Consider the following 12,272-nt stretch of genomic DNA (forward strand, 5'->3'; position numbering starts at 1 on the left):
AAATGGTCATTGGGCTTTTGGGTATTACACATAGGGGCCCAGAGCTACAAGAGTGGAGAAATAAAAATGCCGCCATAGTCCCAGATGACCATTGGCTGCGTTCTCCTTTGAGAGAGAGCTGACTGGTGATGATTGAACCGGAGGATCACCACACCTTAGGCAAGGGGTAAGATTGAGAAGGCGGGCCTTCATGAATAACCTCAGCTGGTACGAGAATTGAACCTGCGCTATTGCCGCCGCTCTGATCAATACATAGAATTTACAGTGCAGAAGGAGGCCATTCGGCCCATCGAGTCAGCACCGGCTCTTGGAAAGAGCACCCTACCCAAGGTCAACACCTCCACCCTATCCCCATATCCCAGTAACTCCACCCAACACTAAGGGCAATTTTGGACACTAATTTATCATGGCCAATCCACCTAACCTGCACATCTTTGGACTGTGGGAGGAAACCGGAGCATCCGGAGAAAACCCACGCACACACAGGGAGGATGTGCAGACCCCACACAGACAGTGACCCAAGCCGGAATCGAACCTGGGACCCTGGAGCTGTGAAGCAATTGTGCTATCCACAATGCTACCATGCTGCCCGAATACGAAACATTAGTTTTGAGTGTGCCAGTATAGAATGGGTAACAGAAGCACAGAGAGCATAGATTAACAAGGGTTATTCCAGGGCTTCCAGGGTTATTCCACTGGAGCAGAGAAGGTAAAGGAGAGCAGTGATGGTACTTTGAAAAATTATGAATAGTTTTGATAGAGAGTGGGAGAGAGAATTTCCTCAGGTTGTGAAGTCAGAGACAAATGGGTTCATGAATTTAATAGTGTAGGGATTGAGGGGATGGCTTTGGAGAAATTCCTTTACATCTCTGTAGGAACTGGAGAAAAAAAACAGCCATTGAGACTTAGATAAAAGAGCAAATATAATTTACCTCGGACTCTATCTCGAGTCGGGGCATGGACACAGCCCGCCCTTGAGTTTCAATGGGGAGATAATGGCTGTTGTGAGGATACTCCAGTTTGCCTTTTTCTAGTTCCTGTACATCACAAATCAAGAAGATCCACAGTCTAATTAATGTAATATACCTCATTAATTAGATAACTAGATGTTATATTTTGAAATCTTTTTTTGTAATACACATTCTGACCACAAAGCTTTTTCCTTTTGTCATGATTTTCATTCAAGTTATAACTGAAAATCCCTATTATATTGTGAAAATTCCTATGCAAACATTTTACAGAATCACACAGTGCAGAAGAGGCCATTGGCCCATCGGGTCTGCACCAACACTGGATTTGGTTTTGGGTAATGAACCAGGCCAGGTGTTGGATTTGGAGGTAGGTGAGCACTTTGGGGACAGTGACCACAATTCGGTGACGTTTACGTTAAGGATGGAAAGGGATAAGTATATACCGCAGGGCAAGAGTTATAGCTGGGGGAAGGGAAATTATGATGCCATTAGACGTGACTTGGGGGGGATAAGGTGGAGAAGTAGGCTGCAAGTGTTGGGCACACTGGATAAGTGGAGCTTGTTCAAGGATCAGCTACTGCGTGTTCTTGATAAGTATGTACCGGTCAGGCAGGGAGGAAGGTGCCGAGCGAGGGAACCGTGGTTTACCAAAGAAGTGGAATCTCTTGTTAAGAGGAAGAAGGAGGCCTATGTGAAGATGAGGTGTGAAGTTTCAGTTGGGGCGATGGATAGTTACAAGGTAGCGAGGAAGGATCTAAAGAGAGAGCTAAGACGAGCAAGGAGGGGACATGAGAAGTATTTGGCAGGGAGGATCAAGGAAAACCCAAAAGCTGTCTATAGGTATGTCAGGAATAAGCAAATGACTAGGGAAAGAGTAGGACCAGTCAAGGACAGGGATGGGAAGTTGTGTGTAGAGTCTGAAGAGATAGGCGAGATACTAAATGAATATTTTTCGTCAGTATTCACTCAGGAAAAAGATAATGTTGTGGAGGAGAATGCTGAGCTCCAGGTAAATAGATTAGATGGCATTGAGGTACGTAGGGAAGAGGTGTTGGCAATTCTGGACAGGCTGAAAATAGATAAGTCCCCGGGACCTGATGGGATTTATCCTAGGATTCTCTGGGAGGCCAGGGAAGAGATTGCTGGACCATTGGCTTTGATTTTTATGTCATCATTGGCTACAGGAATAGTGCCAGAGGACTGGAGGATAGCAAATGTGGTCCCTTTGTTCAAAAAGGGGAGCAGAGACAACCCCGGCAACTATAGACCGGTGAGCCTCACGTCTGTAGTGGGTAAAGTCTTGGAGGGGATTATAAGAGACAAGATTTATAATCATCTAGATAGGAATAATATGATCAGGGATAGTCAGCATGGCTTTGTGAAGGGTAGGTCATGCCTCACAAACCTTATCGAGTTCTTTGAGAAGGTGACTGAACAGGTAGACGAGGGTAGAGCAGTTGATGTGGTGTATATGGATTTCAGCAATGCGTTTGATAAGGTTCCCCACGGTAGGCTATTGCAGAAAATACGGAGGCTGGGGATTGAGGGTGATTTAGAGATGTGGATCAGAAATTGGCTAGCTGAAAGAAGACAGAGGGTGGTGGTTGATGGGAAATGTTCAGAATGGAGTTCTGTCACAAGTGGAGTACCACAAGGATCTGTTCTGGGGCCGTTGCTGTTTGTCATTTTTATCAATGACCTAGAGGAAGGCGCAGAAGGGTGGGTGAGTAAATTTGCAGACGATACTAAAGTCGGTGGTGTTGTCGATAGTGTGGAAGGAAGTAGCAGGTTACAGAGGGATATAGATAAGCTGCAGTGCTGGGCTGAGAGGTGGCAAATGGAGTTTAATGTAGAGAAGTGTGAGGTGATTCACTTTGGAAGGAATAACAGGAATGCGGAATATTTGGCTAATGGAAAAGTTCTTGAAAGTGTGGATGAGCAGAGGGATCTAGGTGTCCATGTACATAGATCCCTGAAAGTTGCCACCCAGGTTGATAGGGTGGTGAAGAAGGCCTATGGAGTGTTGGCCTTTATTGGTAGAGGGATTGAGTTCTGGAGTCAGGAGGTCATGTTGCAGCTGTACAGAACTCTGGTACGGCCGCATTTGGAGTATTGTGTACAGTTCTGGTCACCGCATTATAGGAAGGACGTGGAGGCTTTGGAACGGGTGCAGAGGAGATTTACCAGGATGTTGCCTGGTATGGAGGGAAAATCTTATGAGGAAAGGCTGATGGACTTGAGGTTGTTTTCGTTAGAGAGAAGAAGGTTAAGAGGAGACTTAATAGAGGCATACAAAATGATCAGAGGGTTAGATAGGGTGGACAGTGAGAGCCTTCTCCCGCGGATGGAAATGGCTAGCACGAGGGGACATAGCCTTAAACTGAGGGGTAATAGATATAGGACAGAGGTCAGAGGTTGGTTCTTTACGCAAAGAGTAGTGAGGCCATGGAATGCCCTACCTGCTACAGTAGTGAACTCGCCAACATTGAGGGCATTTAAAAGTTTATTGGATAAACATATGGATGATAATGGTATAGTGTAGGTTAGATGGCTTTTGTTTCGGTGCAACATCGTGGGCCGAAGGGCCTGTACTGCGCTGTATTGTTCTATGTTCTAACAAGTGACGAACACTTACCCTACCTGTCTAATCCTATTTTTCAGCACTTGGCCCATATCCTTGAATGTTATGACAGGCCAAGTGCTCATCCAGGTACTTTTTAAAGGATGTGAGCAACCCGCCTCTACCACCCTCCCAGGCAGTGCATTCCAGACCGTCACCACCCTTTGGGTAAAAAAGATTTCTCCTCAAATTCCCCCTAAATCTCCTGCCCCTCACCTTGAACTTGTGGCCCCTCGTAACCGACCCTTCAACGAAGGGGAACAGCTGCTCCCTATCAACCCTGTCCATGCCCCTCATAATCTTGTGCACCTCGATCAAGTCACTCTTCTGTCTTCTCTGCTCCAGCGAAAACAACCCAAGCTTATCTAACCTCTCTTCATAACATAAATGTTCCATCCCAGGCAACAGCCTGGAATTATAATGGAAAACCCTACGTAAACATTTACAATGGGAAAACCCTGGGCGGGATTCTCTCAGCCCACGCCGGGCTGGGCGAGAAGCCGCCCCGATGCCGGTCCGCCGCTTCTCCGGAGAGCGATTGGCAGGCCGGCCTCTCAGGCTGGGGGCTTCCTCTGCACTGCGCCGGCCCCTGTAGCCCTATGCCATGTTGCTTCGGGGCCGGCGCGGAGAAGGTAGCCACCGCACATGCGCGCAACCACGCTGGTCGCAGTGCGCATGCAAGCATTCGCGCCGGTCGCAGTGCGCATGCGCAGACCCGCGGCATCCATTTGACGCCGGCATCGGCAGCTGGAGTGGCATGGGTCACTCCAGTGCCATGCTGGCCTACCGAGGGGCTTGGAATCGCTGCTCCTGGGGCCTGTTGATGCCGTCGTGAAACGTGGCGACGCTTACGACGGCGTCAACACTTAGCCTCAGGATCAGAGAATACCGCCCCCTGTGTAAAGTTGGAAACTGTCCTTGTTGATCACCATAAAGAATTGACTTTTGCTGTCCTTTCTTTTTCTCAGTAACTTAAATTTCTGTATATAAAATCAGATTCTACACAAAAGCATAAGATGTACATATTTCACAATGAATTCACAATGACTGAATTTACCCACTGAACTGCCTTTTGCGTTTAAAAAAGTATCTTTAATTACTTCAAGGCTTCAGCCTATCACAGAATTCCACTTGATGTAATTACTTCACACAGTTCAAGAAAGCTTTGGATCCCACGGGCAGGATTCTCCGTGCCTGAGACTAAGTGTTGACGCTGGGGCAGGATTCATGAATTTTTACAACAGCAAAACTGCCACCTGGGCCGATTCAACAATCATTAAGGGGCTAGCACCGGCGTCACATGGATCACAATCGATTCCAATGAAAAACGGTGCGGTATTCGTCAATTCCGTGACTGACACTCGGCAGGCTGACAAGCTGAAGTCGCATAAGAGCATAAGACATAGGAGCAGAATTAGGCTACTCGGCCCATCGAGTCTGCTCTGCCATTCAATCATGGTTGATATTTTTCTCATCCCCATTCTCGTTCATTTTCCATATAACCCCTGATCTCCTTATTGATCAAAAAACTACCTATGTCTGTCTTAAAGACACTCAGTGATTTACACACCTCACTCCCCACACACACCAGCCCTGCCAACAAGGTGACACTGGTTGTGCTGGAGCGCGCCCATATAGCTGATGCATCAGCTGGGGCCAGAGGGCACCTAGGAGTTGGCCTGGGGGCGGGACCCATACGACCTGTCGCCCTAAGTTCACAGTGGGCTGTCAACGGTGTGCGCAGCTGCATGGCTGCCTTTCCGGCTGTGGCAATGATGTTCAATGCCCGTCCACCCTGACCCCACATCCCACCTCCTGGTCACCCCCCGTTACTCCCCCCGGCCATGGCAGAAGCCCCCTGGCCTGCAGCACAACTCTCAGCAAACTATGGTGATGTTGGACACTTTCCAAACCCCTTCTCTTTCCCTCAGCAGCCACCATGCCAGTTTCATGGTTTTTACAAGCACAAGTGAACTGTGCCATTCTCCGCACATCAGAGGCGGAGAATCACGGAGGCCCCGGAAAATACCAGGTCGGGCCCGCTAATAACATGCAAACGGGGTCTACTTTACGTGCGTTCCCGACCACATTGACGCCGTTGTTGTCGAGGTGATGGAGAATTGCAATTTGGAGTCAAATCAGCGCCCACTATGATTTTAGCGTCGGAACCTATTCTCGTTTCCCGATATCTGTGTCAGCCAACGGAGAATCCCGCCTGACATCCATGCGTCCCCAGTTTCTGTGGTTTGGACGATTCATTGGCATGTGGTTTGTGCATTCACAGAACTTGGCAATGAGAACCATTGGATTGGATTGGATTTTGTTTATTGTCATGTGTACCAAGGTACAGTGAAAAGTATTTTTCTGTGAACAGCTCAACACATCATTAAGTACATGAAAAGAAAAGGAAATAAAAGAAAATATATAATAGGGCAACACAAGGTACACAATGTAACTACATAACACCAGCATCGGGTGAAGCATACAGGGGTGTAATGTTAATGAGGTCAGTCCATAAGAGGGTCATTTAGGAGTCTAGTAACAGCGCCATTTGGAGGACATTAGAGATTTTCTGCCCTCTCCAAAAGAACAAAAGACTTTGAAAAATCCCCTCATGCCTGAATTGCTAAATTTTATTTCATTTATTTATAATTGTTGTTTTATGTAGTGGATGGAACAGGGAGTCAGCATCAGTGAAAAGCAACAATTGCTATTCATGGTTTGAATGGAAAAATAGGAAACATTAATATAGGATGGATTATTGTTCATTACTGTTGAAAAGGCACTTAACAAAACTTTCCTCTGAGCTATTTGTGAACTTTAAGGATTTAATTTAAATATAGTAGTTTAAAAACTACCCAAATTATGTAAGTCAGAGCATTAATGCAATCAATCTGCTTGTGAAAAATTCATTTAGGCCTTTTCTTGGGTGAGGGGACCATAATTGCTGAGCTGTCTGTTCATGCTCCCAATGGGGCAGACAGCACACAGACATGATGCTCCTTCTGTTTTTAAATCATTACAGCGTTGGACTGAGTGAGGCTGATGCTGCTCGCTCTCAACATTCGACAGGTTGAACCCACTATCAGTTGCAGGTAGTCTATGGTGCTCCTCTTAAAGACGGTCTGCCTCTCTTAAAGGGGAGTTACACTCATTGGAAGGTTGCTGACTGCCTGCACTGACACTAGATACAAGTAGGAGCTGGGAAAATGGAGCACCAGGCATGAGGAAGGCTCCTGGATTGACTGATGCAAGTGTGGTGGTATGTATTAGGGGTAGTACGGTACCTGTGATGCCGAGGCTATTGGTAGACAGACACTGGGTCCTGATTGGATCTGCCGCCTGCTGTCTCCACCCAGTAAGGCGGAGTATAAGAACCCGGGTTCTCCCAGCAGCCGCATTCTGTAACTGAGCTGTTGGGGAACACGTCTGCTTAATAAAGCCTTTGATTGACTTCATCTCTTCTCGTCTCGTGAGTAATTCATTGTGCTACAGCAAGTTGGAGGCCTGAATGATGGAGATCAACAGAAGAGAGGTCACGTTTCCTCAAGTGAGTGGTTGGGGGGGGGGGGGGGGGGGGGGGGGAGGGGGGAAGTGTGCAAAGCCCTCAAAGGATACCGCCTACAAGGAACGGGCTCAGTAACCAGGGAGGTGAATTCTTGAAATCTGGCCTCGGATCTGGCAGCAGTGTCATAAGAAGTTGAATGACCTTGTGCGGGTGGTCTCACAGGCCACCGCCTACCCACTGCGCCACCATTTTACTCTGCTCAATGAACACCCATCACTCATGCATCAGCAGTCTCTGGTACTCAAGAGTCAGGCCTACCATTTCCAAATTCCAACTCACCCAATTATACCTCTCAGTCACCACTTGCTGCCTCCAGGTACCATTGACTATCCAGCTATGGCAGGCATATCACTCAAACAAAGAGCAGCACAATCAGTGATATTCTGCCCACTCTCTTACGGAACAAGGTGGCCCATACCCAAAGGGGGCGGAGCACAACCTGCAGGGGTCAGACACACAGTGTGTAGCATCCGACATAGCTGAGAACATTGAGGATTTCGTATTTCGTTGTTTTATCCCATGACTCATCTTATTTTTCAATGCAGCATGAAGTGCAAATAGGAGACTGAACAGGCATGTCGGATAGCCAGTCCCATGTGAAGAGACTCAGGATGCATCCTGTCTGCCTCCTCCTGTTCCTCCCAGACTCACCTTCTACTGGCAATTACTGTACCCGCACAATGGTGATGCTGTGCAGGATGAATACCAGAGAGCTCCCCCTGGCTGGTCAGGTAGCAAAAGTCTTACCTTAGCACACAATTGGTTTTCTCCACAATGTTCCTAATGCCTAATTGTTCCTGTTATAGGCCCACTCTACTCACATAGTCAGATGGTGGGGAGGAGTCATGAATGAAGTTTACAAGGGGCAGGTTTTGTCTCTCAGGAGCCACACCCTGGTTCTTCATGGAGGCCTGAGGATGGTGTGAGATTGCCGACCTCACTGCTTGACGTGCCTGCCAACCACTGCCCCACCGCGATGCCCTCAGTCTTGTAGTTATGAGAAAGATGGGCATGTGGTCCTGGAAAGTTTACTCAGCCTTCAGGGAACTGCCAAGTTCCACTTCTGCTTCCTTCAAGTGGAAAGTCACCCGATTGCCTGAGTGGCCAATGTGCTGATCTGTACAGCTTCCAGTGAGTCTGTGTCATTCACCCAATCACCACAGGGCTTTACCTTTCAGGTCTTTCCATGACCACACTTTCTCACTCCCCTGGAAGGGGTTAGAAAAGGTGTCCGAAACATTGTCATCTCCCCGGTCAAAGGCTGCAGCGAGCAGCGATCCTTTCTTTGTAACTTCAATGCAAGAGTTGGTGCAGATCACCAGGCATCGGAAAGCGGCGACTGGGGTTGGAGTGTTGTAACAGCAACAGTCGACTCTTGTTGAAGGAGTGTGCTGAGCATGAAATCTTAATCACCAACAATTTTCCACTTCTCTAATCACAACAAGATGCTGTGCACGCATCTTGCTCTGTGCATTGGCATCTAATCGACTATGTCACCACCGGGCAGATGGCAGGCAAGATGTGCGTGTAACAAGGGCACCGATGGACTAATCACTTTCTCACCCCCCTAGGCAACCCCCAGGTCACGAAGGCCCAGAAGTGTCTCAAGAGAAATGTTTCTCAGAGAAGCTTCAGAGTCACTTGGTGTACAACGGAAATGGACATTCGCCGCATGGAGGATGACTGGGTGACCTTCAGGGTTGTAGAGTTATTCACTCGACCCGAACATTGCATCTACTGAGTTTGCCTCAGTGACCAGTCATCAGTATTCAAGCTTGATGCCTATTGAGACATCTGCTGGGCTGCCCAATGCAGCTCAGAAAGATCAGGACACTTGGTTGAGTCTGAAAACAGACTCTTACCTGCACAGGAGCAGGCCAGTCGATTTCAGCGGGAGCGGTGCGCAAGTGATTTCTGGGAGGTAAGTGTATCCTTTAAAAACTCTTACCTTCACAGGAGCAGGCCAGTCGATTTCAGCGGGAGCGGTGCGCAAGTGATTTCAGGGAGGTAAGTGTATCCTTTTAAAAAAACACTTCTTTTCTGTTTTTTTTTTTTCGACCCACGGACTTCTGGGAAGACCCCCCCCCCCCCCCCCCCCCAACCAATAAATTCTGGTGGAGAGGAAACCCGAGACACTACACGTGTAGTGTCTCCCACCCGCCCTCCTCCTCTAACCTAATAATAAGACCCATTGGTGTCTTATTATATTATATTATTATATTATTAGCATTGTGCAGGTCAAGGTTCGGAGGTGGAGGAGCAGTCTCTGTCAGAGAGAGAACCTGAGAACATCTAAGACACTCAGAAGGTAAGAAGGTAAGTCAGTGATTTTTACTCATTTTTACTTTTATATCTTTTTCAAATTGTGTGTGTCGGGGGTGAACTGAAGTGACATCACAGAAAAGCTGTGGCCTGAGTGGCTGGTTGGGAATCTACACTAAATTAAAAAAATTAAGCATTGGTAACTAATTAAACATAATTACTTAATTATGATTTAGAGGGGTATCTAAGCCAGAGATCAGAGAGTACTATATTTAGCTTTCGCATTTCTATTAGAAATCTAGTGCTAGGAAACAGATAGTTAGCAGTAACTTTCAAATTTAAAAAAATATATATATTAAAATTTTTTTTTTTTTTTTTTTAATTTAAATTTTAATTAATTGACGCAATGTCAGTTAGAGGGGTGCAGTGCTCTGACTGTGAGATGTGGCAGGTCCGGGAGGCTTCCAGCGTCCCGGATGGCTTCATCTGCAGAAAGTGCACCCAACTGGAGCTCCTCACAGACCGCATGGTTCGGTTGGAGCAGCAATTGGATGCACTTAGGAGCATGCAGGTGGCGGAAAACGTCATAGATCGCAGTTATGTAAATGTGGTCACACCCAAGGTGCAGGCAGAGAAATGGGTGACCACCAGAAAGGGCAGGCAGTCAGTGCAGGAATCCCCTGTGGTTGTCCCCCTCTCGAACAGGTATACCCCTTTGGATACTGTCGGGGGGGATAGCCTATCAGGGGAAAACAGCAGCAGCCAGAGCAGTGGCACCACGGCTGGCTCTGATGTTCAGAAGGGAGGGTCAAAGCGCAGAAGAGCAATAGTAATAGGGGACTCTATAGTCAGGGGCACAGATAGGCACTTCTGTGGACGTGAAAGAGACTCCAGGATGGTATGTTGCCTCCCTGGTGCCAGGGTCCAGGATGTCTCCGAACGGGTAGAGGGCATCCTGAAGGGGGAGGGCAAACAGGCAGAGGACGTTGTACATATTGGTACTAACGACATAGGCAGGAAGGGGCATGAGGTCCTGCAGCAGGAGTTCAGGGAGCTAGGCAGAAAGTTAAAAGACAGGACCTCTAGGGTTGTAATCTCGGGATTACACCCTGTGCCACGTGCCAGTGAGGCTAGAAATAGGAAGATAGAGCAGCTAAACACGTGGCTAAACAGCTGGTGTAGGAGGGAGGGTTTCCGTTATCTGGACCACTGGGAGCTCTTCCGGGGCAGGTGTGACCTATATAAGAAGGACGGGTTCCATCTAAACCGGAGAGGCATAAATATCCTGGCCGCGAGGTTTGCTAGTGTCACACGGGAGGGTTTAAACTAGTATGGCAGTGGGGTGGGCACGGGAGCAATAGGTCAAAAGGTGAGAGCATTGAGGGAGAACTAGGGAATAGGGACAGTGGGGTTCTGAGGCAGAGCAGACAGGGAGAAGTTGCTGAACACAGCGGGTCTGGTGTCCTGAAGTGCATATGTTTTAATGCAAGAAGTATTACGGGTAAGGCAGATGAACTTAGAGCTTGGATTAGTACTTGGAACTATGATGTTGTTGCCATTACAGAGACCTGGTTGAGGGAAGGGCAGGATTGGCAGCTAAACGTTCCAGGATTTAGATGTTTCAGGCGGGATAGAGGGGGATGTAAAAGGGGAGGCGGAGTTGTGCTACTGGTTCGGGAGAATATCACAGCTGTACTGCGGGAGGACACCTCAGAGGGCAGTGAGGCTATATGGGTAGAGATCAGGAATAAGAAGGGTGCAGTCACAATGTTGGGGGTTTACTACAGGCCTCCCAACAGCCAGCGGGAGATAGAGGAGCAGATAGGTAGACAGATTTTGGAAAAGAGTAAAAACAACAGGATTGTGGTGATGGGAGACTTCAACTTCCCCAATATTGACTGGGACTCACTTAGTGCCAGGGGCTTAGACGGGGCGGAGTTTGTAAGGAGCATCCAGGAGGGCTTCTTAAAACAATATGTAGACAGTCCAACTAGGGAAGGGGCGGTACTGGACCTGGTATTGGGGAATGAGCCCGGCCAGGTGGTAGATGTTTCAGTAGGGGAGCATTTCGGTAACAGTGACCACAATTCAGTAAGTTTTAAAGTACTGGTGGACAAGGATAAGAGTGGTCCTAGGATGAATGTGCAAAATTGGGGGAAGGCTAATTATAACAATATTAGGTGGGAACTGAAGAACATAGATTGGGGGCGGATGTTTGAGGGCAAATCAACATCTGACATGTGGAAGGCTTTCAAGTGTCGGTTGAAAGTAATTCAGGACCGGCATGTTCCTGTCAGGAAGAAGGATAAATACGGCAATTTTCGGGAACCTTGGATAACGAGAGATATTGTAGGCCTCGTCAAAAAGAAAAAGGAGGCATTTGTCAGGGCTAAAAGGCTGCGTGGAATATAAGGAAAGTAGGAAGGAACTTAAGCAAGGAGTCAGGAGGCTAGAAGGGGTCACGAAAAGTCATTGGCAAACAGGGTTAAGGAAAATCCCAAGGCTTTTTACACGTACATAAAAAGCAAGAGGGTAGCCAGGGAAAGGGTTGGCCCACTGAAGGATAGGCAAGGGAATCTATGTGTGGAGCCAGAGGAAATGGGCGAGGTACTAAATGAATACTTTGCATCAGTATTCACCAAAGAGAAGAAATTGGTAGATGTTGAGTCTGGAGAAGGGTGTGTAGATAGCCTGGGTCACATTGTGATCCAAAAAGACGAGGTGTTGGGTGTCTTAAAAAATATTAAGGTAGATAAGTCCCCAGGGCCTGATGGGATCTACCCCAGAATACTGAAGGAGGCTGGAGAGGAAATTGCTGAGGCCTTGACAGAAATCTTTGGATCCTCACTGT

The 12,272-nt window shown here is 47.6% G+C and overlaps 1 protein-coding gene across 1 annotated transcript in view; it reads right to left on the minus strand.

The window, feature by feature from the left end:
• LOC140426708 (probable voltage-dependent R-type calcium channel subunit alpha-1E) overlaps positions 1-12,272 on the minus strand; it is a 1,526,345-nt gene that overhangs the window by 25,239 nt on the left and 1,488,834 nt on the right. Inside the window, exon 45 of the mRNA XM_072511794.1 lies at positions 933-1,037. Within this exon, the coding sequence (XP_072367895.1) occupies positions 933-1,037 (105 nt within the window). The remainder of the gene's footprint in view (positions 1-932; positions 1,038-12,272) is intronic.

This window comes from Scyliorhinus torazame, chromosome 7 (genome assembly GCF_047496885.1).
Source record: "Scyliorhinus torazame isolate Kashiwa2021f chromosome 7, sScyTor2.1, whole genome shotgun sequence".
In the NCBI taxonomy this organism is placed as follows: domain Eukaryota; kingdom Metazoa; phylum Chordata; class Chondrichthyes; order Carcharhiniformes; family Scyliorhinidae; genus Scyliorhinus; species Scyliorhinus torazame.